The sequence below is a fragment of the Galleria mellonella genome, unplaced genomic scaffold (assembly GCF_026898425.1).
Source record: "Galleria mellonella isolate WM207_F2 unplaced genomic scaffold, CSIRO_AGI_GalMel_v1 utg65, whole genome shotgun sequence".
Classification (NCBI taxonomy): domain Eukaryota; kingdom Metazoa; phylum Arthropoda; class Insecta; order Lepidoptera; family Pyralidae; genus Galleria; species Galleria mellonella.
The window spans coordinates 2,472,621-2,500,423 of NW_026442138.1; the positions used below are offsets into that span (position 1 = coordinate 2,472,621).

The 27,803-nt window shown below is 33.7% G+C and overlaps 1 protein-coding gene across 4 annotated transcripts in view; it reads left to right on the top strand.

The window, feature by feature from the left end:
• Positions 1 to 27,803, top strand: part of LOC113513503 (sodium/calcium exchanger 3) — a 161,350-nt gene that overhangs the window by 111,864 nt on the left and 21,683 nt on the right. For 2 of the 4 annotated variants that reach the window (XM_052900549.1, XM_052900550.1), the window contains exons 2-3: positions 9,795 to 9,886; positions 12,722 to 12,781. In XM_052900549.1, coding sequence (XP_052756509.1) covers positions 9,795 to 9,886; positions 12,722 to 12,781 — 152 coding nt within the window. The remainder of the gene's footprint in view (positions 1 to 9,794; positions 9,887 to 12,721; positions 12,782 to 27,803) is intronic. The other 2 variants (XM_052900551.1, XM_052900552.1) reach the window with 1 other exon arrangement.

Consider the following 27,803-nt stretch of genomic DNA (forward strand, 5'->3'; position numbering starts at 1 on the left):
TGTCTTTAAATATGGCATGTATAATGCTTTATATTTAGGATGGAGAATCACAGGACACGCTACATTTTATCTTGGTTAATCACTGTCATTATTATCAACATTATTTCAGCCATTATCCGTCCACTGCTGGACATAAGCCTCCCCCATAGACTGCCATATAAAATGGTCCTAAGCCACCTGCATCCACTGACACCCTGCAATGCCTTTGAGGTCGTCACTCCATCTAGTGGGGGGTTGTCCTACTCTGCGTTTGCTCGTACGGGGTCGCCACTCAGGAACCTTTCTTCCCCATCGGTTGTCGGTTCTTCGAGCTATGTGACCAGCCCATTGCCACTTCGGCTTGCTTATCCTTCGGGCTATGTCGGTTACTTTAGTTCCTTTTCGGATATCCTCGTTCCGGATTTTATCACGCAAAGAGACTCGGAGCATAGCCCTCTCCATATCCCGCTGAGTAATTTGAAACTTTTGCATACGGGCAATAGTGTAGGACCACGTTTCGGTTCCATAAGTCGACACTGGCAACACGCACTTGTTAAAGACCTACGTCTTCAAACTCTGAAGTATTATGGATTAAAAGATGTGGCCTAGTTTCCCGAACGTTACCCAGCCGAGTTGGATTCGTCGGTTGACGTCTCGGCCGAAGTTGGACTTACCCATTCGGACAACTTGTCCCAAGTATACATACTCGTCGACAACTTCGAGCGTAATGTTCTCAATCGTAACCGGTATAGGTGTGACATGGACGTTAGACATGATTTTTGTCTTGTCCATGTTTATCTTAAGACTTACACGTTTTTTTATCAGTATTCTCTATGTTTACGCATAAAATGTATCTTGACGTATTATTTAATATATAAAATGAATGTTTACATATTAAAAAGATGCAGAAATTATAAGACAAAATAAATATAGAAGTTATAAAGGAATCACTCGTAACTATTTATCACCCAAAATTGTATGAAAAAGTTGATACGTTTTTCTTGAAGCATATTTGTATGGAAACACTCTATCTATATCTAAATAATCTCAGAGTATACTATACTTATAATTGTTAGTATGCACTTAAAACTATTCATGCATATAAGTTTTCTTTTTAAGTTTTTTTTGTTTTTTTTTTAAAGTTTGTAAAATAAACCTATAGCTCACTACACGTTTTGGGATACTGTAAGTGTGGTGAGTAATTTATAAATAAATAATAGAGAAAATCCGAAAATGCGACATATCGCCTTCATCCATTTATATTTTCAACTGGAACACGCGGTCTGCCTCACACGAGCTGGCGAAACATTGTCTGCTGTCCAAACAGATCCCATGATAGGTTACGGTCGCACATTCAGCGATTAATGAGTGATATTTTTTTGGTATTTTTTTTATATAGCTGAGGTGGCAAACAAGCATACGGCCCACCTGATGGTCAGCGGTTACCGTAGCCTATGAATGCCTGCAATACCAGGAGTATTACGCGCGTTGCCAACCCTGAAGAAACCTCTTTACCCTCGTTTTGAAGAACCCCAAGCATGTAGTCTCTTGGGAAAACCTCGGCAGGGAGGTCATTCATTATATATATATATATATATATATATATATATATATATATATATATATATATATATACAGCTCAATTAATTAGATGTAACAATTTTATAAAAATTGATATTAGACTGAAAAAATAGCATAATTTTAACTATGTATTATAAAGTTTTATCTTTAGCTGTACAGTTTTTACTCTCGAACATTCTATAGTTTTCTTTCAGCTTCTCAAAGATTGACTGTAAGAGATCCCTTATGAGATAAATCCACCATAATATGTAATAAAGCTTTTACAATACAATAAATTGCCTGAGTGCGCGTCTCGGTTTACATTTTGTCACGGCTGTTCATGACTAAGAGTCTAGGATGATTCCGAAACTAGTCGAGTGTTCTCGATTAAAATACGCGTAAGTTAATCCGGATGTTTTTATATTTAAACATAATGTGTACTTAAGAAATTTCACGCGCAACACGCGCGTAATACCTCTGGCGTCTTGCAGGCGTTCATAAGCTATGGTAACCGCTTACCATTATGTGGGCTATGATATATTGCTTGATTGCCACCTTTTTTATACCACTGAGGTGGCAAATCTCAGTGGTATAAAAAAAAACTTTATATCTGTATCCATATTCGCTCCAAGTCGTTACGCACCCTTAGGAATACTCAATTGTTGGTTATATCGCCCGTTTATCGAGATTCAAGCTCAGTTGAACTGCTGCACAGAGAATTTCTAAAGTTTGCTAAATCGCCTCTGTCTCTCTGTGGCATAACGTTACTCTGTATTCTTCTTTTGTATTCTCTTTTGGTTAGCAACTCGCAATAGTCGCATTGTTTTGTAATTTCCTTTCCTAACTGAGGCTATTAGTTTTAATTGAGTAAATATTATAATATGTTATATACATTTTACAATATTTCAGAAGAAACTTGATTAAAAATAATTAAGTTTATTCTCAAATTTATATATATATATATATATATATATAATAAACTAGCCGTTTCCCGTGGCGTTGCCCGCTTCTAATTATGTAGTTCCCGTATATCATTCCCATTTGAACCCTTCATGAATTCTTCGTTCCTCGCTGCTGCCCATTCCTCCATCACTAAGTTACCTTAGTCGCCTCTTATGATACTTACGGAAAAGGAAGTGTTAGTCTATTCTATGTTTTTTTTATACAACTAAGAATGGCAAACAAGCTAACGGCCCACCTTACGGAAAGTGGTTACCATCGCCTATAGACATGAGCAGTACCATAGACCTAACAGAGTATACTGTTTCGTCCATGATACCCCCCATGCGTTGCCATTCCTGAGGACTCAGATGTTATTCCTCTGTATCCTGTAAATTCACGCCATATCCTACCCTTCAAACCGAAACACAGCCATGCAAACACAACTGCTTCACGGTAGAAACACGAATGGGACAGAGGTACCCAAGCAATCGACTTTTGTACTATGCCAGGACCACAAGGCTTAGTGGTAATTTACAGTTCTTCAAATGTAAAAATTACATAATCATATATAGATTTATATACCTATTTGTTTTTTTTTTCAAACTGTAGATGGAGCGCGGGATATCCAAACTTTAGTAGTTGTTCATTTGAAAAGTATTTCAAATGTTTTTGAAAATTGTCAATTATAGCATGTTTAGTTATTTAATTTTCATTTTATCTCAGCCATTATCTGTCCACGGCTGAACATAGGCCTGCCCCATATACTGCCACAAGGAACGATCCTGAGCCACCTGCATCCACTGACTTACTTATGAACATAGTTATAAACGCTCTTAAAACTCTCCCAGTGAGGGGGGAAAGGGGTTGTTAGCAATGGAGTTTGACAGCCCCATTGCTAGCAATATCAGGTCAACCTCCACGTGGTTCCCCCCTGGAAACCATCGTGAACAATTCTTGTTGAATTCGTCACGATGGGCTAACTGACCTACTTCATCCTCACCTATCATCTTTCACTGGTGCCCCGCCGGTGTATACCGATAGCGCGGGTAGGGTTACCATTCCATTATCATCCATAAAAAAAACTCTCCCAGTGAAAACTGAAGTTGTATGAAAATCTAATATATAAAATTCTCGTGTCGCGGTGTTTGTTACCAAACTCCTCCGAAACGGCTTTACCGATTTTTATGAAATTTTGTGTGCATATTGGGTAGGTCTGAGAATCGGCCAACATCTATTTTTCATACCCCTCAATGATAGGGGTGACCCAACCCTAAACATTTTTTTTTTTATTTTTTGACTATTTTTTTTATTTTTATTTTCTTATGATTTAGCATTGAAAAATACATACAAATTCAAATTTTAACGCTTTTACGATCAACCCCTGTTGTTTAATCTCAATTTTTATATGCCGCAATAGGGTTGCAAGATGACAATCGAATATAATAATTGTAGTACGATATATTTTCATGTATAGTTCTAGAAATAATGTATATGGTAAAACAACGTTTACCGAGTCAGCTAGTAATATATAAAAAGGAATGAGATTGACTACGGTACTGTTTCGACGGATATAAGCTTTTTATAGTACCGGAAATGACGAATAACAGCCCATGTAATGGATGAAATATAACATCGTGAACTCTTACAATATTTGTAAATCTATGAGTAAAAGTGAGTTTGATCATTACGTTTAAGCGCATTAAGCTTCACCAATCACCAATGTGTATAATTGATGCTAATATTATATTTCGTATTTTGTCAATGTTTGTATTTGTATTGTTGACACACCTAAACAAATAAATAAATAAACTGTGTAACTACAAATTGATTTTGAAAAGTAAATGACTTTTGAATAATTTGTAAAAAAAAAAGAAAAAAAAATCACTATGAAATTATATTAATTGTCTCGTCGTGGACACAATGGAATTTATTTTAGAATAAACTCTGATAAAAGTTGATAAGTGCGTTTAATTCAATATAAATATTAACAGTAATGTTCTAGCTGGCGTTACAACTGTCCTAGAACTACTAAAGTCGATTGCTTGGGTACCTCTGTCCCATTCGTGTCTCTACCGTGAAGCAGTTGTGTTTGCATGGCTGTGTTTCGGTTTGAAGTGAGATATGACGTGAATTTACTGGGTACGGAGGAATAACATCTGAGTCCTAAGGAATGGCAACGCATAGGGGGTATCATGGGCGAAACAGTATACTCTGTCATGTCCGTGGTACTGCTCATGTCTATAGGCGACGGTTACCACTTTCCATCAGGTGGGCCGTCAGCTTGTTTGCCATTCTAAGTTGTATAAAAAAAAAACCTATGTCGGATGCTTGTATTATATGGGACGGCGAAGAGTATAAACTAGAGAGTGCATACTATATTACATAACGATTGGTAGAGCCGTCAGTATGTTTAAAGGTAACAAAAACATAATTTTAAATTTATAATATTACTAGTTTTTACTCGCGACTTCATCTGCGTGACTGGGATATTTACTGAAAAAAAAATTACGATTAAAAACAGCTTGTAAACAAGTGTATCTGAAACGCACTCGGGCAAAGCTGGGAAAAATAGTTATTTAAAAAACAAAAATAGATAAATAAATCAAATATTAGTCAACTGAACAAAACTACTGTTTTTTTTTAATGGACGATAATGGAATGGCAACCCCGCCTGCGCTAACGGTATACGCTGGCGGGGCACTAGTGAGGGATGATAGGTGAGGATGAAAAGACAGGTTAGTTAGTCCATCGTAATGAATACATCTGGAATTCAGCACCATTGTTTCCAGGGCGTACCATGTGGTAGTCTACCTGTTAAGGTATATTGCTAGCAATGGCAGTTCGCGCTACTAACAATCCATTCCCTCCCATACACCTACTGTTGAGTTGCCCAACTTTCTCAAATAACTGGATCCCATACATCACCATTATTATTATTGTGGAAAATTGGCAAAACGAAGCTTTCGGTATAGCTGGAATTTATTTCGTATGTAAATTGCGAAATTCGCTGAAACGCCAAGTTGCCAAATCAACTAATGGCAAACGCACTTACGAGTATGCGCATTAAACTCGAAACCCTACTTGAGCACTGTAGAACGAATAAATTGCTATGCTATAAAATAATAATTATTAAATTATATTTTCAAACTAAAATTAATTTAATATAATAAATGTATACTTACAATTATTATTATTATGTCAGTCTTTACCTGTCCACTAGTGGACATAAGACTTTTCCATAAGGGGAGGTTTTGCCAGTAGTTACCACAGTTGGCAGGCAGGTTGGCAACTGCAGTTAGGTTTTAGTGAAGTTTTAAGAGGGACTTGTAATGAGTATATTTATATGTATTATTGTGCTTTGCTCTTTTGAGGGCGAAGCAATAAACTGAGTTGTGACCATTTTGTATTGTTATGGCACACGCACAAACAGAAAAATTTTACTTGCTTTTATGTATTTTTTTTTTATCATTTCTCTTATCTCGCTTTTTATGTATATCTGTATTTGTTATAATTTGTGTGCTGTAAGTAATGCAAATAAATTATCTATTTATCTATTAAGGAGTTTTGTTTCTCAATCAATTAGACGCAGGTAAAGTGTAATCTGAATTTATTATTAGCTAGCTTTTACCCGCGACTTCGTTCGCGTGACCGGGATAGGTTCACTGGTCAGGATGAAAAGTAGCCTAAGCCTTTCTTCGTCTCATACAATACGTGTATCGCTATAATTTGTCATGTAACCGCAAAGTAAATGACGAAAGAAGGGTGCCGTCATATATGCTTGACTTCTTACTTCTCTCTCTGTTTTGCTACCTTTATTAATATATTTCATTGTATATCGCTTTTAAAATCGCTATACGATTTATAAATAGAAATACGAATTCTCAAAAAAAAAATACCCACATTTAAAAATTTTCGCTAATAGAATTTTTTTAGCTATGATTGTGGAAGAAATACCCTATCTGGCAACACTGCAGTTAAAATACGAGTGGGATAGCTTACGATTACGATTTTTATAGTGCCCCTCTGGTGGCGATACAGTAGTATAATTTTACTAAAAATCTATTGTAGCACGTTTAAAATTAAATTCAAAGATTTTTCCTGATCCTTGTAGTATTATAACTTTCCAGGAATGATACCGAGAAGTAACTTTTTAATAGACACCTCAAATTTACGTGAAATAGCAGTTTTTATGTCAATTTAGTTGATCGTATCGCTCGGTCGCTTATGTGGGACACTATAAATATTCGCTGAACTCAGCTATTTTTTTCTTCACAGGCGATAAACTTGTTTGTTGACTGCATCTTTAGGGTACTGTATGTTAAAACGAAAAACCCTTATAATATTGTATGCAAATTTATACAATTATATTACACTGACAGATCAGCTTCTCGACTTGATCTGTATCTAGAATAATATTATAAAGAGAAAGGGAGAGAGATTTTGTACAAAAGTCTTTTGCTTGGGCACCTCTACCCCATTTGTGTTTCTACAGTGAAGCAGTTGTGTTTGCTGTGTGTTTCAGTTTGAAGGGTGGGCAATGGCAGTGAATTTGCAGGGTACAGAGGAATAACACCTGAGTCCTTAAGAATGGCAACGCATGGGGGTATCATGGGTGAAACAGTATACTCTGTTATGTCCACAGTGGACATAACAGAGTATGCTGTTTGTAATATAAAATGGTAAAAACAAGTTGACGGGCAACGTCACAGTAACCGTAGCATATAGAGGGGAAAGGGATTGTTAGTAATGGAGACTAAGAATCCTATTGCTAGCAATATACCCAACCAGGTCGACCTCCTCGCTGTTCCCCCTGGAAACTATCATTATTAATTCCTGATGAGTTCATCATGAAGGACTAACTGGCCTGTTTTCATCCTCATCAATCACCCTTCACTGAAGCCCCGCCAGCGTATCCCGTTGGCGCAGGCGGGGATATCATTCCATTTTCATCCAATAAAAATAAAACCGTAGCATATAGACATGAACAGTACTACAGACATAACAGAGTATATTGTGACGCCTATGAGACCCTTCACGTGTTATTCCTGAGGACTAAGGTGTTTGCCTCTGTCCCCTCTAATTTTACTGCCATATCCCACTTTTAAAACCGAAACAGCTATGAAAATACAACAGGTTAACGGCAGACACGCATGGGACAGACGTAGCCAAGCACGCGACTTTTGTACAAAATCTCCCACTGGTAAAAGAAAATCAGATCAAATTCACGTTTTGTTCGACTTCGAGATTCGTTCGTTCGTTCGAGATTTCGAAAACTTTCATGGTAGCACTCGTGTGGAGGAAAACGTGACATTGAAAAAATTCCGGAGGTCGGTCCTTCTTTTGTCCATACGCTTTGTATCGTCACAAAAACCATTAGACAACACTCTTTTATAGATAAGACAACAATAGACACGTCCACGAGAATAAAATAGATTGCATTCTGCCTACACACCATTGTGCTCTTGATGTTATTTATAATTAAACATTAAAAGGTTAGCTATTTTTAAATAAAGAACAGTTACAGAGAGAATATTTCTTTTTTCAAAGAGACACATTTTCCTAAACTTTTTTTGTTCTAAGTGGAAAAAGTTATTAGTAATGGGGTCAAATTGCTCCACTGCTAGGATTTTTTTTATAGGTGATAATGAAATAGTAACCCACCCGCGCTATTGGTATACACCAGCGGGGCACCAGTGAAGGATGATAGATGAGGATGAAACAGGTCAGCTAGCCCATCGTAACGAATTCAACGAGAAGTGTTCGCGATGGTTTCCAGGGGGAACCACGCGGAGGTTGACCTGATATTGCTAGCAATGGGGCTGTCAAACTCCATTGCTAACAATCCCTTCCCCCCACTGCTAGGAATATACCCTATCAGGTCGACATGATCGATGAACCACAGGGGTTCCACATGAACACCATTGTAGCCCGTGGTTAATTATTGTTGAATTAGTCACAATGGACTAACTGACCTACATCATCCCATCATCAACCATATTTTTAGCAATATACCCTGTTAGGTCGACCTCCCTTGGAAACCATTATGTTTAATTCCAGAAGAATTTATCACACTTTTATCCTTACCTACTGTTCTTCACTGGTGCCCCGCCCGTGTATACCGTTAGCGCAGGCGAGGCTACCATTCCTTTATCATCTATTAAGGCTTGCATCATTCTTATCTATTATTCCTTACTGATACTCCACTGGTGTATACTGATAACGCAGGTGGGGTTACTATTTCATTTTCACTCGTTAATTAAAATAAAGCTTTCTTATGTTTTCCGTGAGACATTAGCGACTAGATGGCGCTGCGTGATATCTATGTCTATTGAGTATTTATCTATTTATACTTATCGTAATTAAAAATTTATTAAAAAATAAGAAAAATATGCTCACTACACAATTCCAGATAGGATAGTTAAAAGCGTTTGTCAATTTTTTCGTTGACTTTCTTTCCAAGCATTAAATTGCCTAGCGATAAGGCCGCCTTTTGTATCACTTCTCATTAAAATTAAGTATATATGTATATATATAATTATATAATATATATATATATATATATATATATATATATATATATATATATATATATATATATATATATATATATATATATATATATATATATATATATATATATATATATATATATATATATAAGGTAAAATAAATAAATTATATACGGAACCTTAGCACAAATTATTTAATAACATTACCGCGGTAGCTTATTAAATGTGTCGCTTCAACTGAATTAATAGGACAACAAGGACAGCTATAATTCAAGAGGTTTGGCGCGTCTGCGTGATTTATTGTACATAATCTTCGGAGGTGAATCTATTTCGTTATAAGAAAACACTTTTCGTATGATATATAGTGAACGAAAAGCGGCGATGATGTGTAAAGCAGATATTGTTGTCTGATATTGAATTTAAATTTATTACTTGTCGTGGAAACCCAAAATTTATTGAATAAACAGTTTTTTTTATAACATCTCATGGTAAGTGACTACCGCCGCCCATGATCACACGCAACACCAGTGGCATTGCAGGTGTGCTGCCTTTTTAAAAAGGAATATGCACTTTTCTTGAAGATTATGATGTCGTATCGGTTTGGAAATACTGCTGCTGAAAGTTAATTCCGAAGAGTGGTTTAAGAAAATTAAAAACAAAAAATTGTTTAGAGTTTTATTGCTCTTAATAAGAGCCCTTATATATTTTTTTCTTAAATATCTTCCATGTACAGATATTGTTTATTTATAATATTATTATGTTAGTGAAACAATATTTGTTAATATTTTATTTCTTTTCTTGCAGAAAGTTCATACCTCTTCACATCATAGAAGAGGATAGTTACGAGAAAGACGTACTGTTTTACGTGAACCTTGGTGAACCGGAGTTACTTGGGGGTAAGCAATAAATTTGTATTATTTAAGAATGTTAGCATTTTCTTGGTAACAATAATAAAGCCTGTAACTTCTTGCATCATTACAGTATTATTTCTAGTAGGTATGTTTATTAGTTAGTTTAAACTAATTGTTAGTTAATTAATTTTTATATATAAGTTTGTTTATTGTTTTTTTTTTTGGTGTCAAATTTTATTAAATTATAAAAATAAAAAGAAAACAATAATTTTAATATACTCGGAGTAGCACAAGAATAAATATTCAGGTTAAGAGTGGGTAATATAATGTATATTGTGGTTGCAATATCTTTATTTATAGTCCAATAACGGGTATATTAAATGCCGGTTATACGATATACATTTTAAGAATCTGGTCAAATGGATATAGATATTTAACTGGAATGGGCGATATCGAAATTAGTAACGACATTTTTCGCCATTAATGATTCTAGAAGTATCCAAAATATAGTTATCGGTATAGTACGGTACTGTAGGTCTACCATGAAATGATTTCCGAAATTTCGGGGACGAACGAAACAGAAATTTAATATTAAAATTACATGATACATGCCGTTTAAAATTATTAACAATGTTAAAATATCGTTCCTCTGGACTATTAGGATAGGATTTGTGATGAACGAAATGTTAAGCTCTATTTACTGACTCGATTTTAGTACGAACAAAAACACGAAAAAGAGCCCGAAATTTCGGAATTTCATTTCATGGGAGACCACCTGATGTTACCCATGACTAATTTGGGTAGAACGGACACTCCAATGAATTTAGTAATAGTTACGTTTGCGCGCTGACGGCTCGCGTCCAATTCGCGTTCTATTAAGTCAGGGCTGGAAAGGTCTGTTACATTGCAGTGGGAGCGTGCGTTCTCGCTCACTCGCGCATGTGTTGCATTTATTATTATTATCTGTGCCCGTAATATCGTAAAATTATTTGTTAAATGCAAATAAAATTTTGATCTTTGTGATCCCTACGTGGGATCTGAAGGGGAAAGTGGTACATTTTGGTGAGAACGTCTTATTCACTAAGCAGGGCCCCTTCTACCCAGTATATTTATTCTTATGGCGAGTACTTCGGCGTGTAATGTAAAACTTATTACTCTGTCGTAGTGGTATAAACAAAGTTGTATATATGCTTGAGCATGAAATAGTTATTTTACAGTAGATACACAATATGAGTAAATAGTTATATTAAAGGGTAGACGTTATGATGATTTGTTGACGTAAAAATTTGGCATGGAATACACATTTATTTACAGAATTTACAGGGTACAGAGGAATAACACCTGAGTCTTCAGGAATGGCAACGCATGGGGGGTATCATGAGCGAAACAGTATACTCTGTTATGTCCATGGTACTGCTCATGTCTATAGGCGACTGTTACCACTTTTCATTAGGTGGGCCGTCAGCTTGTTTGCCATTCTATGTTGTATAAAAAAAAGTCAAGGAAGGAGTTGGTGTCGTGTCGCGTCAAGAAGTGAAGAGACTCGCTAAAAATCGTAGTGAGTGGCAAGAGCACCACCGACAAGAGCGCAGCTCTTAAATAGGATAGATAGATAGATAAGGGAGTAAATTTATAAAGTTAATCTAAAGCGAGTACTTGTCTTGTTTAGAAATATTCCTTTGAGTTTACAGTTGATTGATCAGAGAGTTACCGATGGCTTATTAAGGTAGAGCCCTTAAGAATAGGGTTATGGGTTAAAAGTAATACATGGATAGATATTTATTTATTTATTTATAAAAGACACACCAACAATATGCTCACAATAATTATGCAGACAATATACAAAGTTATTAGTAAGTAAAAGAGAAAAACTACTATTACAAAATGCTTAAATCTAAGTAAGAACAAAAAATCTTACTCCTCACTACCAAGCTTAAGGCCATATGAACACATCAATTAAAGGTGTATACAGCTCTCACAGATAAGCGTCAATGTACACTAACTAACGAAGCTCCCTGTAGATTAAGAAGTTTCAGTTATAGATGGATAATAAAATTATATAAATTCAAAGCGTTATGTGTAAGAATCTACTTGGAATACCCAAAGGGAAACTATTATATGTTATACGGATACATACCACACATATAAATATTTTTATATAGTTTTTATATATAGACTGGGACAAAAAATATAATGATATTAGTTTTTCTTTTCATTTTTAATCATCCAATGCCGTTTTATCTTTTTAGATTTTTTTCTTTTTGTTACGGAAAATTTTTTTTTATACAACTTAGAATGGTAAATAAGCTGACGGCCCACCTGATGGAAAGTGGTAACCGTCGCCTATAGACATGAGCAATACCATGAACATAACAGTGTATATATTTTTGTAACTTTTTTTTGTAAATTTAATTTTTCCTATGAAAAAAAAAAATGAATAAAGTTTTCGAAAAATGAACAACATGTAATTTTCAATCCTTGTAATCTTATTCTCTTAAAAGTCTAATTCTTATAATTAAATCTTATTTTTCATTTTTTTTCAAAAAATATTATTTTCTAAGTTCTTGTAGATTATTTACCTATTTTTTTTTTTATATTTTAAGTGTTTAGTTAATTATATTCTATTTGTTGTGGCAATATTGTTGTTATTATTTTTTAGAACAATAATGGCATGGCATATTTTAATTGTTTTTCTATCATTCATACGTAGCGGACACTTCATTACGAAGACAAATTATTTAAAGTACATTTTAATTAATATTACGTATAGTAGACATATTTTTTTTTATATAATATTTTTAATCATTAGATCCCAAAGTTTTAGATTTAGCAGCTTCATTTTGGATTATGTTTGCATGTAAATAATTTTTGTTTCGGCAGAAATTTTTGAGACATTCCTGCCGGATGCATCCGCAATGGTTTCAGTACAATTTTCGCCTGGTAAGTTATTTATTTTTTTCGTAAATTAACTTTATAGTCACAACTCGTATGGGCATATATATATATATATATATATATATATATATATATATATATATAATGTATTATTTATTAATACGTTATAAATAATACATAATTAAACTAATATGTACTATGTATATGTAATATCGCTGCATGGTCCCAGTACAGAAAAGGCCACCCCTTTATTTTTCATAAGTGTTGTAAGAAGCAACTAAGGGAAATTAATGGTCGAAGAATGGGCAGCAGCGTCGTTCTTAAAATATATATAATATAAAAAATATATAAAAAAAAAGTCTATAAAGGACTAACAAAATTGATTCAAACTTTTTACAAAAACTATATCAAATATTACGCATAATGTTTGCACTATCATTTTTTTTATAATTGTGCAACTAATAAGGTTATGGCGTGTATGAAGTTAAAAAAACCACAGTACAGCATCTTTTATGCATGCCGTATCCCCATAAACTTGATGGACGGACGGGCAGCAAGATTGGTTTTATGTATGCTCAGCCGATATCGGAACGTGACGGACATTTCGAGTTTTTAAGAAATAGTGAAGAAGTAGGGGAAAATATTATTCTGTTCCATAATATGTATATAAAATTCAAAATATTTATATATTTAAATTTTATTTACTAATAAAATGTGGTACATAATACCAGACCAGAGGGAGACTTTGTACAAAAGTCGTTTGCTTAACTACCTCTGTCCCACTCGTGTTTCAACCGTGAAACAATTGTGTTTGCATGGCTGTGTTTCGGTTTGAAGGGTGGGATATGGCAGTGAATTTACATGGTACAGATGAATAACACCAGAGTCCTCAGGAATGGCAACGCATGGGCGGTATCATGGGCGAAGCAGTATACTCTGTTATGTTCATGGTTCTGCTCATGTCTATAGGCGTCGGTTACCACTTTCCATCAGGTGGGCCGTCAGCTTGTTTGCCATTCTAAGTTGTATAAAAAATAATAATAATAATAAACTGGGTTCCACAAAATTCAAATTCAATTTTCAAAAAACTAAATTATTGAACCGATTTTGATAAACTTTTCAATCGACTTGAAAAAGAAGCTCTCAATTCGGTTGTTATTGTTTTTTTTTATATTTATTACCTCATAATTTCGTCGGTTATAAATTAATCTGGAAAAATCTTTTCTTTTGTCCGAAAGATACTTATGGATCGACTGTATAGAAATTAGTTCAGCTTTGAAGTCTAAACAACTGGTTTTATCACAACTGATATAGTTTTTTTTTTATGTAACAGAACCTTATAAAAAATAATTTAAACGTCCCATGGTTATTCGTATTATTTCAAATGGGACATTCAAAAGGATTTTCAGTAAATTCAAAGAAGTTTATTTATAAATATATTCATATAGTATATGAGTAATTCGTATCTTTTTATTTTCTTTTTCATTATAAATACATTAAAAAAATAAAAGAAAAAAAAATATTAATTATATCTATTAATTTATATATATATATATATATATATATATATATATATATATATATATATATATATAATATCCATTCAAATTTTTCTTTGTCGTAAAGTTAAGTTATATTTGAAAAAATGCAACATCTGTGTTTCTTGCCCGTTCTTCTCAGCTGAAATTGCATTCCGAACTGAGCGGTAGGTTAAAAAAGAATGCCTATTCAAAAATATTTATTATAAAAGTTTACTTGAATAAAAAAATATTTATTAACCATTGCCATTGTGGTAAACATGACTAACAATATTAACAATATTATCACATTTTCCAAAACATGAATGAAATATTGTTATGCCTACACCACAGCAACTTGATCCTTAAGTTTACCCTCATCTCTCGATCCGGCACCGATATTTTCCTTGGGATTGTTAGCTGGGGAATTATACATTTTTTGTTGTTGTTTACTAACAATATATCTCGCTATAACGTATTTTTTTTTAAAAGGCTTCTATCTACTTCAGGTATATAAACACTATCGTAACCGTAAAACGTAAATTGATTTTGTATCTAAATTGTTTAATCGCTATATTATCTATCAGCCTTTCCCAAAGTGGACGATAACGACCCCTTGTGGACGTTGCAGGCCTAAAGGGGGTCGTTTAGAAACCCAGAAAAAATGGGGGCGTTGTGTAGAGGCTTGTTGGGTAATTTTTTTTTATACAACTTAGAATGGCAAACAAGCTGACGGCCCACCTGATGGAAAGTGGTAACCGTAGCATACAGACATGAGCAGTACAATGGACATAACAGAGTATACTGTTTCACCCATGTTACCCCCCATGCGTTGCCATTCCTGAGGACTCAGGTGTTATTCCTCTGTACCCAGTAAATTCACGCCATATCCCACCCTTCAAATCGAAACACAGCCATGCAAACACAACTGCTTCACGGTTGAAACACGAATGGGACAGAGGGATTTGTTGATCTTGAAGTAGTAGTGGTTTTTAAGTAGGTGAAAAAATGGGGGCGCTAAAAAATAATTTATTCTCAAAGTGGGCAGTAGACAAAATAAGTTTGGGAACCCATGACTATACCAATATAATAATGCATAATATAATATAATAATGTATGTGTTTGTTTGAACGCGCTAATCTCGGGGACTACTCACTGGATTTTAAGAATTATTTTTGCATGTGACAGCACACTTGTTTTATTTTATTTTTTTATACACTTGACTAAGACATTAAGGTAGTATACACTTTAATTTTGTTACAGGAATTTTGTATCATTAAATACATTTTCACAATACGCTTATATTAAAGAAAATATATTAAAAATATTTTATTATTGCAAAACTAGTAGGCGCTAGTTTTTAACGCATTAAATACAAAACAAATAATTCAAATCAAATTTCTTGAAAAAGATTATCGTGACAAGACCATGTACGAATACGCGAGGTACATCTAGTTTACTTATAAAAAAAAGTTGTGCATCTAAATTGTTTTATGAGAATATTAACACTTATTTATTTTAGCTTATAAAAGTTTTAGAAAGCTAGCAATTTATGGCCTTCACAGCTTTCTTGCTACGTCACGTCACGTCCATTCTCTGCCCTATTTATTTATTTATCAATGACTCGAAGTTAACTCCTTCCCACGACCAATAAGACTGTAAGAAGGGTTTGCGTGTTACCGTTTAAAATCACAGTCACTTCCTTAAGAGGGTTAAAGACGATCGGCGGCCAATTTGACGTAATGCTATTTTAGAACAAGAAAGTTTCGCTGAACGTAAACCTTTCGAATTGCGCTTACAAAAGGTTTCGACGGTACACTCAAATGGGCCAATGCGCTGCATGGAATTTGTTGATGTAGCTTTCCCTTGGACTGCTATTTTCTGTTGGTTATAGAAAATATTTATAATTTCAGTATCTTTTTATCTGCTGTTTTATAGGTATTAATTTTAGAAGTAAGAAAATCAATGAAATATGCCGCTTCTAGAATTTTTTTTTAAATACTAAGAAGGTATTTAATTTTTTTTTAATACTTGTTTTTTTAATTTCTCTCTCATTGCATTGGGTTGGCTAGGAGAGATCGCTTTCCACCCTTGCTAACAATTTATTCACTGTTTCTTTTTTCTCAATATATATATACACCTATCGCCCGATTTACACGGTAGATACGTTCCTGAGAAAAACGTGTAAATCGAAAATTTAAAATTTTCAAGTCAAAACCGTGTAAATCGAAAAGCTTGCAGAAAATGCATAATTTTGCTATTTAACAGTTGTGATTTTTTTCAATATTTTTAGGTGTACACAGAAATAAAAATAAAAATTTTCATTTGTTCTAATAGTTCTTATTGTAGCTTCGTTCATGTTATATGATTTTGCAACATCTACTACTCTATCTCCCTTTCGTAAGCGATCCAAAATTTCGATTTTAGTTTCTAAAGTAATAACTTTTCTTTTAACTTCTTTCGACATTATAAGCCTATATTTTTTTTTTATTTATGTTAATTTATAAAAATCATAATTATGCACTCACTTGTAATTTACGAATATGAAAAATTAAATCTTTCTGACACTGTGAAACTTTCACTCAAATACAATTTTCCGTAGATAAAACTTTAATTTTATGCGAAGAAATACAGACACAGTGTGCATGTGCAGCAAGTCAGCACATAAACTCGGGATTCCCCGTGAGATGTGTACACAGCGCACGTGTTCAAACACAATAGCATTTAGTAGAGTGCGATAAAAAAAAAACTTATTTGGAAAACCGTGTAAAAGCGAAAACGTGTAAAACAAGTACCTTGTAAATCAGGGGATAGGTGTATATATATTATATATATATATATATATATATATATATATATATATATATATATATATATATAATAGGAAAGCATACAAACAGAGAGACAGACAAAATTTCTAAAAATTATTATTTTGCCAACCGATTGGTTTTATTAAGATCTCTCATATAAATTTTCCTTAAATAACTCTTATGTACAGAAATCGTCTAATTAAAATTTCATTATATGAATATAATAAAGTTAAGCTGTATATAAATCATATCGCTTTTACGGTGAAAAATATTAAATTTCGGATCTTTTGAATCTGCTTCCAAGTTTCAATATACCATTTATTTTTATAAAACGGTTAATGAAATGAAATATAATATGTTTTTTAGTCGTAATTATAAATTACTTTTATCAACCGACTTCAAAGAGAAGGGTTCTCAATTCGATTATATATTTTTTTATGTTTGTTACCTCATAACTCTCTCAGTTGTAAACAGATTATGTCTTTTTTTATCTAAGAAGACTTATTTATTTATTTAACTCTTTATTGCACCATAAACAAAAATGTACAATGACAAGTAAATAATTCAAGTGAAATACAGATTAAAATATATAAATAAAGTTACAAAAGGCGGTCTTATCGCTAGGGCAATCTCTTACAGACAACCTTTGATTAAAGGAGAACAGATAGAAGTAGGTAGGTGGCGCAAGAGTGAATTAATAATTTTTCGTGCGTAAAATACAAAAACCCATGCACAAAAATATACTTACAGATTGGTCCTATAGAAATTTTATTAAAATCCGTTCAGAAGTTTAGTTTTTAAATCAAAAATTTTTTTTATTGAAGTCGTTTTTCTTTTGTAAAACACAATCTTAACTTTTTTTTTTAAATTACATTTCCTCTCATAGATTCTTATGAGCTTCACTGATAAGGCTCTTATTGAAAAATGAAAGTGATTGATAGAAGAAATTGTCTTCGATATACCATTAATAATAATCTTAAATCGATCCCATTATCCCTCGATGTTCGAGATTTATGGAATAAAAGCAAAAAAGTTAGATTGTCATTTTATGCCAAACAATCTCTCAGCCTCCACCCGTAACGGATTCAATTTGGTATTTTCCGCTTTGTGATCTCAAAGGCTGTATACATATAATAGTTTATATTTTTTGAAACTAGTGTATGTAACAAAGGCATAAAAATTCGGTTCAGAATTGACTACATAATCGCGTTATATATTTTATTTATTTAATAGTACATTACTGCAGCGGCCTAATTATTTTTCACGAGCCATAATGTTCCTTTGTTTTTTTGATTTCAATAAACAGCTTTCTATTTGCAAGCCAGTTCGAAATTTAAATAAAACCTTTTATTAGTTGCCTCCTTGGTAGCCATGTTTCGAAGTAAAAGGTCATTCCATTTTTAAATTACAGGACAGATATGAGTTTGCATAGTAATTTATCTGGCCGCAAAACACGACAGATATGGATTTTCATACAACTTTTGCCGCCCGCTGCCCGCATGTATCTGGCCAGTACGGCAATTTTGATTTATATCTAAGAAGATTGTTAAAATAATGCTCATATTTCCAAGCATGTTTGAGAAAATAAATTTATTGAACAAAATAAAATAAGATATAAAAAGCGGAGTTAATATTAGCAGCATTCAGCATTCCATATATTTATGTATACATTTTAATGTAACTTAGAATGGCAAACAAGCTGACGGCCCACCTGATGGAAAGTGGTAACCGTCGCCTATAGACATGAGCAGTACCATGGACATGACAGAGTATACTGTTTCATCCATGATAACTCCCATGCAATTCCTGAGGATTCAGGTATTATTTCTTTGTACCCCGTAAATTCACTGCTATATCCCACCCTTCAGACCGGAACACAGCCATGCAAACACAATTGTTTCACGGTAGAAACACGAATGGGACAGAGGTGCCCAAACAAACGACTTTTGTACAGTCTCCCTCTGGTAATACATTATTAGTTGTTATTTTCTTTACCTACCCCAATAATAAAGTACCGCGTTCGTGATTCACTGTTCATCCCACAAGTTGACTCGTAGAGAATGCTACTGATATTAAGTCCGTCTTTTGTACCATATTTTATTTTAGTCAATAAAGCTATTTAAATAAATAAATAATCTCGCGTAGATTTTTAGTACGCTATAAGGAGAAAGAGTACTGCATCATTGCTACACAGGGTTAGGACAAGCACCAACAGCATTCTAAAAGTAATAGGCGAGAAATATAACTCGCCTATAATTGGGCATTTCATTCAGATGGTGTTCTAGTCGGCTGGCTCACATCTGAGTGAACTGCTTTAATTTAATTAATTTGCTTTTCTTTTTTACTACCATAGTTTGTAAGAAAACTGTTACTAGCAAAATGGACCAAACTGTAGTGTGGGTAATAAAGTATATTATTATTATTATATTATTATTGAGTAAAAATAAATGGGTCATCATCAGCTTATATGAGATACTAAGTTATATAAAAACAAACTTAATCCAACGTGTGTTCTGTACCTAATACCGATCTTATAAAAGGAACGTACTGTTTGAACAGGACTGATACGACATCAAAGTGAACCAATACATGTGAGCGAGTATCGAAATCTCACTAACCATTCGTAGATTTATATATATATATATATATATATATATATATATATATATATATATATATATATATATATATATATATATATATATATATATATATATATTATTAAAAAAATTGCGTGACAATACATATATTTTAAAAAGTTAGTACATTTTTAGTAGGAAATTACGAAAGTAGAACAAACCGTATTATAAAATTGATATTTCAGTACCTGATCAGATCAGATCAGATCAGATCAGAGAAAGGACTTTGTTGTAATTAGTTACTAATTAATAAAATAATTCGAATACTGAGATTAGTATATTACTAATTTAGTAGTCGAATTATATATAAGTAATTACTAATTATTCGAATAACAAAATCATTCGAATTCGCGCGTCGCTAGTTTATATTCATGCTTAGAATATTAATATAAATAATTATTAAGGTCGTTTCTGAGTCCTTTATTCCTTAAATCTAGCTTTAAAGTTCAAATTTTAATTGTTAAGTTACGCGAAACTATTATATTAAATTACAAACCACCGACTATTATAGATTTAATTCATACTCCTTAGAATAATAATTTCGCTACATTATCCTACTAAAATTTTAATTTTCTAAACAGAGATTGAGAGTGAACTTTCAGAATGAACTAGGGGTGGATAATATATAGAAATATCTATATTTTTTACTTAAAATACCTATATAATGTCTCAATAACAAATATGTTAAAAGTCTGTTATCTAAAAAATAATTATGGATAAAAGACTTTATTCAAAAACAGATATCTGACCGACATCAGCGATATCGAAGTGGGTAATGACTTTTTTCCACCCTGAATGTCTAGAGAAACCCAATATATAGGTATTCGATCAGTATCCATGTTACACATGCCTAGAATGAATCGCACAATTTTTAACCGACTTCAAAAATAAGGAGGATCTCAATTTAGTTGTATTTTTTATTATGTTTCTTACCTCATAACTCCGTCAGTTATAAACCGATTTGGTGAATTCTTTTTTTTATCTGTAAGGCTATACTTATAGATTTGATAAAATTTCTATAGAACTATCCATAGAAATTTTCTTAAAATCTGTTTAATTGTTTAGTTTTGAGATCAAAATTCATCATTTTCATCGTTTCATTGAAATCTTTTTTTGTGGGACGCAACCTTTAATTATGAGGAAAACAAGTTGACGGTCTACCTGATGAAATGTGGTAAACATCGTTAATTTTAAACTTTCGCGTTGTTTACACATATAATAAATTCACGATCGGGACTTAATGCGACGTGATCACAGGTAAATAGTATCTACATACCTGGGGGTCTACCTTGAAATGAAATTCCGAATTTTTAGACTCAGCCATTATCCGTTCAGTGCTGGACATAAGCTTCCTCCATAGACTGCCATAATAAACGGCTCTGAACCACCTGCATCCACTGATTTCCTGCAATGCATTTCAGGTCGTCACTCCATCTAGTGGGGGGTTGTCCTACACTGCGTTTACCCGTAACCTTTCTTCCCCATCGGTTGTCGGTGCTTCGAGCTATGTGACCAGCCCATTGCCACTTCGGCTTGCTTATCCTTCGGGCTATGTCGGTTATTTTGGTTCTTTTGCGGATATCCTCGTTTCGGATTGTATCACGCAAAGAGACTCGGAGCATAGCCCTCTCCATATCCCGCTGAGTAATTTAAAGCTTTTACATACGGGCAATCGTGTAGGACCATGTTTCGGTTCCATAAGTCATCACTGGCAACACGCACTGGTTAAAAATCTTCCTCTTCAAATTCTGTGGTATTTGGGATGAAAAGATGTGGCCTAGTTTCTCGAACGCTTCCCAGTCGAGTTGGATTCGTCGGTTGACCTCTCGGTCGAAGTTGGACTTACCCATTCGGACAACTTGTCCCAAGTATACATACTCGTCGACAACTTCGAGCGTAATGTTCTCAATCGTAACCGGTATAGATGTGACATGGACGTTATGCATGATTTTAGGCTTGTTTCATTGTCTTGAATGATTTCTGACTCAAGTTCATAAAAGTCAACTTTCATTTTTTCGTCCATACTGAAATCGGCCCAGTAAATGAGTTTAGCAATTTATTCGTCATAAATTCTACAATAAAAGTCCAAATGAACAATATTTTAACCTTTTTTTAACGGTTCGTTCGTCTGTCGGTCCGTCTGTCAAGACTCTTTTTATTAGTAACGCGTAGAGGTATCAAGTTGAAATCAATATCATATACCCTGAGTGTATAATTTGTAACGACTACGAGGGGGCGAGGGATGGACAGCAACGTCCTTTTTAAAACATCTCCAAAGCCTAACTGCGGTTGCTTATCCGTCTGCCAAGCATGACAACCACCAGCAAAACCCCTCAAGGGTTAGGTTTACGTTCAGCAGTGGACAGTTAAAGGCTGATATGATGATGATGATGATATATATGAATAGCTACATCATCAACATAATTTTCTTTGATGACGTAAAACAAACCAACTCTGTAAATAATTCAACAGACGAGTTTTGAATAACAAATTTCCGTGTTAACATTTTATTTTCTTCACGGCTACACCAAAAGTTGCTGTAAATGTTGGTAATAATACATTTTGAGGGTTTAATGTCGCGCTGCGCGAAGTTTAACACAAAAGTTCAATTGTTTTAATTTAACCATTATATTATAACGGACTCGGTAAAGTTTAAAAGCACGATTGTTGCCTTAATTTTAAAATTTTAATTTTTTTTTTACACAACTGAGAATGACAAACAAGCTGACGGCCCACCTAATGGAAAGTGGTAACTGTCGCCTATAGACATGAGCAGTACCATGGGCATAACAGTGTATATTGTTTCGCCCATGATACCCCCATGCGTTGCCATTCCTGAGGACTCAGGTGTTATTTCTATGTATTCTATAAATTCACTGCCATATCCCACCCTTCAAACCGAAACACAGCCATGGAAACACAACTGCTTCACGGTAGAAACATGTGGAGGTACAGAGTTGCTCAAGTAAACGACTTTTGTACAAAATCTCCCTCTGGTAATTGTTATTGTTATATGGTATTTCTTTTTTTTTTTTGTATATATATATATATATATATATATATATATATATATATATATATATATATATATATATATATATATATATATATATATATATATATATATATATATATATATATATATATATATATATATATAACATGTTAAAATAATGTATAAAATGTTAGTTTGTCTACTTGTTTTTAAAACTCATATATATATATATATATATATACATTATATATATATTTATATATAACTTCTCTCAATTAATTCTTATAGTCCTACTTAAAGAAGAAACAAACCTAAAACTTAACTAAGTCTCAGCTGGAAGTGAATAATTAGATTATGCCAGTTGGGTCCTTTCTCGGTTGCTTTATTTCCCACGGAACTCATTTATATCTTCTTGTTTTAGGGTTCCACAAGCAACAGTCATTAATACGGACTTGTTTGGAACTCCCGAGTGGGGTTGCCGTTGTAAAATTAAAAAGTTCTGAGAAAATCCGGAAATTAAAAAAAAAAACGGATTTGGGAAATATTTATTTAAAACTGACTTTTACTCGTAACTTCGTTTGTGATATGTAAGACTGGGAACACTTGTCCGGGATATGTTCAATGACCCGGATTAAAAATTTGACTATATCCTTTTACATTTCATATAATACCTATACTAAAATATAGTATATATTTTAATTTAAAAAGTAAACTACTCTAAAATTTGTAATATCCTTTCAGATAAAAAAAAAACAATAAACCAAATCGCTCTACAACTGATGAAGGTATTAGATAACAAACAAAAAAATTAAATACAACCGAATTGAAACCTCTCTCTTTTGAAGTCTTTTATATACATGTATAAATTTCTTTTTTGGAATAGCAAACAAAGTCACGGTTTACGTCATGAACAGTAGTACTACGAGGGAAAGGGATTGTTAGCAATGGAGTTTGTCAGCCCCACTGCTAACAATATACCCTTTTAGGCCGACCTTCACGTAGTTCCCCCTGGAAACCATCGTGAACAATTCTTGTTGAATTCGTCACGATGGGTTAACTGACCCGCTTTATCCTCACCTATCATCTCTCACTGGTGCCCCCGATAGCAAAGGTTACCACTCCATTATCACCCATTAACAAAAATAACAGTAGTACTAATTTAAACATGGAAGTCCTTAAAAGTAAAAAAAATAGAACAAAGATTATAAACGCCCCGAAAGTATATTAATATCCGGATAAAACCGGATATGTCCGGTGTAGTAACCCTATCGCAGAGTTATTTACATGGAATTATTGCATAATTATTTTATTTATTCAAACACAAATGTTTTTGGGTGAAATGTTTCTTGTTTTAACTGTTTGGCGATTATTCTACTTAACAATTGTTATCAGCTTGTGTTTATTAAATAATACTAAAGTATGTTAATTAATTCTGTCCATTATTCGAGCTTGGTAGCTTAGAGTTTTGAATAAATATTATGTACAATATTTATTTATTTTATTTCATGCAACGTGGAACGGTAAACGTGTTGTTATATAGCGAAAAAGAAGGACAATTAAACATATAGGATATAAAACGTTATAAAATTAATAATAATTTTTATTTCGGAGTTTTTGGTCCATTAATATTTATTAGTAACAATGTTATTAAGGCTAATGCTAGTGAATTTATACACACGCACACGCACACTCACACGCACACGCACACGCACACGCACACGCACACGCACACGCACACGCACACGCACACGCACACGCACACGCACACGCACACGCACACACACACACACACACACACACACACACACACACACACACACACACACACACACACACACAGAGCGAGAGAAAGATACGCACGCGCACACATACACGCGCACACATACACATTTTCATAGTATATAAATAATCATCGCTGTACAAATGGGAATTGCGCAGCAGTGTTTAACGTACACAGTCCAGCCTGGTCGCCATCATACTCAAGATACTGTTGGCGATAGCTCGTATTCTGCGCACCAGAAATGCCAAACAAGTTATACCAAACTGTTCGGCGAGTGTAATTGTCGTAGCAGGGGCCTTGTCATCTAAATATATTTTTTTTATAATATGTAAAATGGATTTTTCTTATATATTTTTTTTTTATAATTTTTTTTCTAATACCTTTGTGGTAGTAAACAAGCATACGTCTTACATCATACTAAGTGATTACCGTAGTCTATGCACGCCTGTAATACATTGGTGAATTATGCTGTGTCGATCCTGAAGAAATCTCTTTATCCCTGTTTTGAAGAACATCATGCTGTAGTCTCTTGGAAAAACTTCTACAGGGAGGTCATTCCATAACCTAAGTGTTCGTGGGAGGAAACATCTCTAAAACCGCGCTGTACGCGAACATTTAGGCTCTAAGGTATGGGGGTAAATTCCCTATCAATAGTGAGCTGTTTGATGGTAGAAAATGACCGCGAGCTTCATGTTGAACAATTACTCTGAGCACAGTTCGTTGTATTAGTGGTAGAACACACAGAGTGAGGTAAAATCTCTCTTAAGACGTAAGGGAATGCAAATTCGAACGGTTAATTTGTTACCACGCTAATGTAGACTAAGAATTCCAATTCTAGCAATATACCCAACCAGGTCGACCTCCACGCGGTTCCCCCTGGAAACTATCACGGTTAATTCTTGATGAATTTATCATGATCGGCTAACTGACCTGTTTTCATTCTCATCTATCACCCTTCACTGGTACTCCGCCAGCGTATTCCGTTAGCACAGGTGGGGTTACCATTCCATTTTCACCCATCAATAATAATAATATGTTACCACGCTGATAAGACATTGTTCTATTAATACTCATACTAATAAATAAAAATGAGTTATGAGGTAATAAACATAAAAAAGAAATATACAGTCGAATTGAGCACCTCCTTCTTTTTGAAGTCGGTTGAAAAAAGAAAAAAATATATATATATATACGGAAATATTTGATTACGCAACTTTTTCGGCGATGTGAAACAGAATAACAACTTTGCTTACATTCGGAACTTTTAATGAACGAATTCCAAGTTCTGATAAGTTTTGTATGTTGTTCATATCAGATTTTACTATTTACGAATATACTACCTACCACTGTTTGGAAGTTTGTTTTATTATTATACACTTAAGTGAATCCATGTCAATCTTTAAGCGATTTCCTCAAAAAAGTATATGTTTTATGTTTTTAATTCATCAGTATTTTTTTACCCTTATTCATTAAAAAACAAACTCACTTTCACATTTATAATGTTAGTAAGGATTAATTTTACATTTAAATATTTTTAGTTGATTTAGGAACAGTATTTCGTTGTCTAAATCCAAACGTTTTTGAATTTTTACATAATTGGCATTCTAAATAGTATTCTACATTTAAATATTTTACATCTACGAAACATTTCGTCACTAATTAGTGTGCGTGATTCTGATTGAGGTAGCTATTTGTTTGGTCTTTCTCATTCTGTAAGTCGTTGTTATATAGTGCGGGTTCACTAATATCGTAAAAAAAATACAATGAATTTAAGAAAAACAAAAGATGTAATGGAAAATTAAATCATACCACAGTCTAGAGAACTCTTTTCTGTCAGACGTCCAACAGACAGCTCTGTATAGATCATGTGATCTGTCTTGAATTGTCATGTCATAGTTCGGGATATGCCAAAGGTGTAGGATAACCGTATGTTTCTTACACTATTATATAATCAATAATAATTTGTTATTAATCTTTGCTTACTTCATTTAGGGAATGAAGCAACACTTGATATGTCAAATGTCATTCAATTCATTTAATAATAGAACGACATGTGTCATATTGACTCAATCTTTGTTTTTAGAAGCCATAATTTATATCCTTAGTAAATATTGATCCTTTTAGTTTGTATTAAATTTATATTAGTATTTATAGTTATAATATATTACACTTATAGAATGATGTAACGAAAACGAGGCACTGTCTCGAGGTTTAGCTAAAGAATCATCGCTAGAGCCAAATTAGATAGGATTGGTGAGCGGCTTGCACGTCATCCATCTGGACGTCTTTCTTTCTGGTCGCTGACCAAAGCTACTGAAAGGAACTTTAGTCAGTCGTCCTTAAATCCTCTACAGAAGTCAAATGGTAATTTGGCTATCAGCGCAAAAGAGAAAGTTGATTTGCTTTGTTTGGCTTGCCCCGAATTCGACTTTAAATGCTAGAGAATCTGTACCATATATCATCCTGTGGGGCGAGGATTTCACGCCAGAAATTTCTATATCACAAGGGAGAGTCCGGGGGGAATTGTTATCTCTTGACGTCAATAAACCGAATGACCCAAACAGCATACCAGCTTTGGTATTAAAGCAACGTGCTCCTGAGTTGTGTCCTGTACTTACGCATATTTTTGCATTGTCATACTTCACAGGGCGATTTCTTTCCAATTGGAAGACCACTCTTGTGCGTCCTGTGCCTAAAAAGGTTGAAAGATAAGGACTCATTGAATTTTATGTTTATTGCCATCAATTCTTTTCTCTCCAAAAGGATGGAGAATGGAATTAGTTCGCAGCTCCTTGGATACATAGAAGATCACGATTTCACCTATGGACCAAAACATTTAGATATCAGCTTGGTTCTCTATATTCGGTTCAAGGATGGGCTATAAGAGTAATCGACGATACCAAAAGGTGATATTACCAATAACAAATCACAAAAATTGATTTTCGCTCTCAAAAGCTTAATGCTGTACTTACTATTATTTGTTATTGAAAGTGAATTATGATTTTTATGATAAAAGCCGATAAAAAGAGACTTTAAAGCAGTGTGATAAAATTTCTATTCGTTCGCTGTATAGGGCCCAGTTGGCTATATGCTGCGATTTCATTTCACTGCTAATGGAGCGCAACTGATGACTCACGAATAAACCCGAGTATCTGATTTCATTTTACAGTGACTTGTAGCACTTTTTGTGAAGCAAATCAAACGTTTTTCATGGCACTTTCTTCCACGCACAACCACTCTTTGGAATCAACTTCCTTCTGGACCGATATGACATCATAACCTTCAAGAAAAGAGCACATTCCTTTTTAAAAAACCGGCAACACACC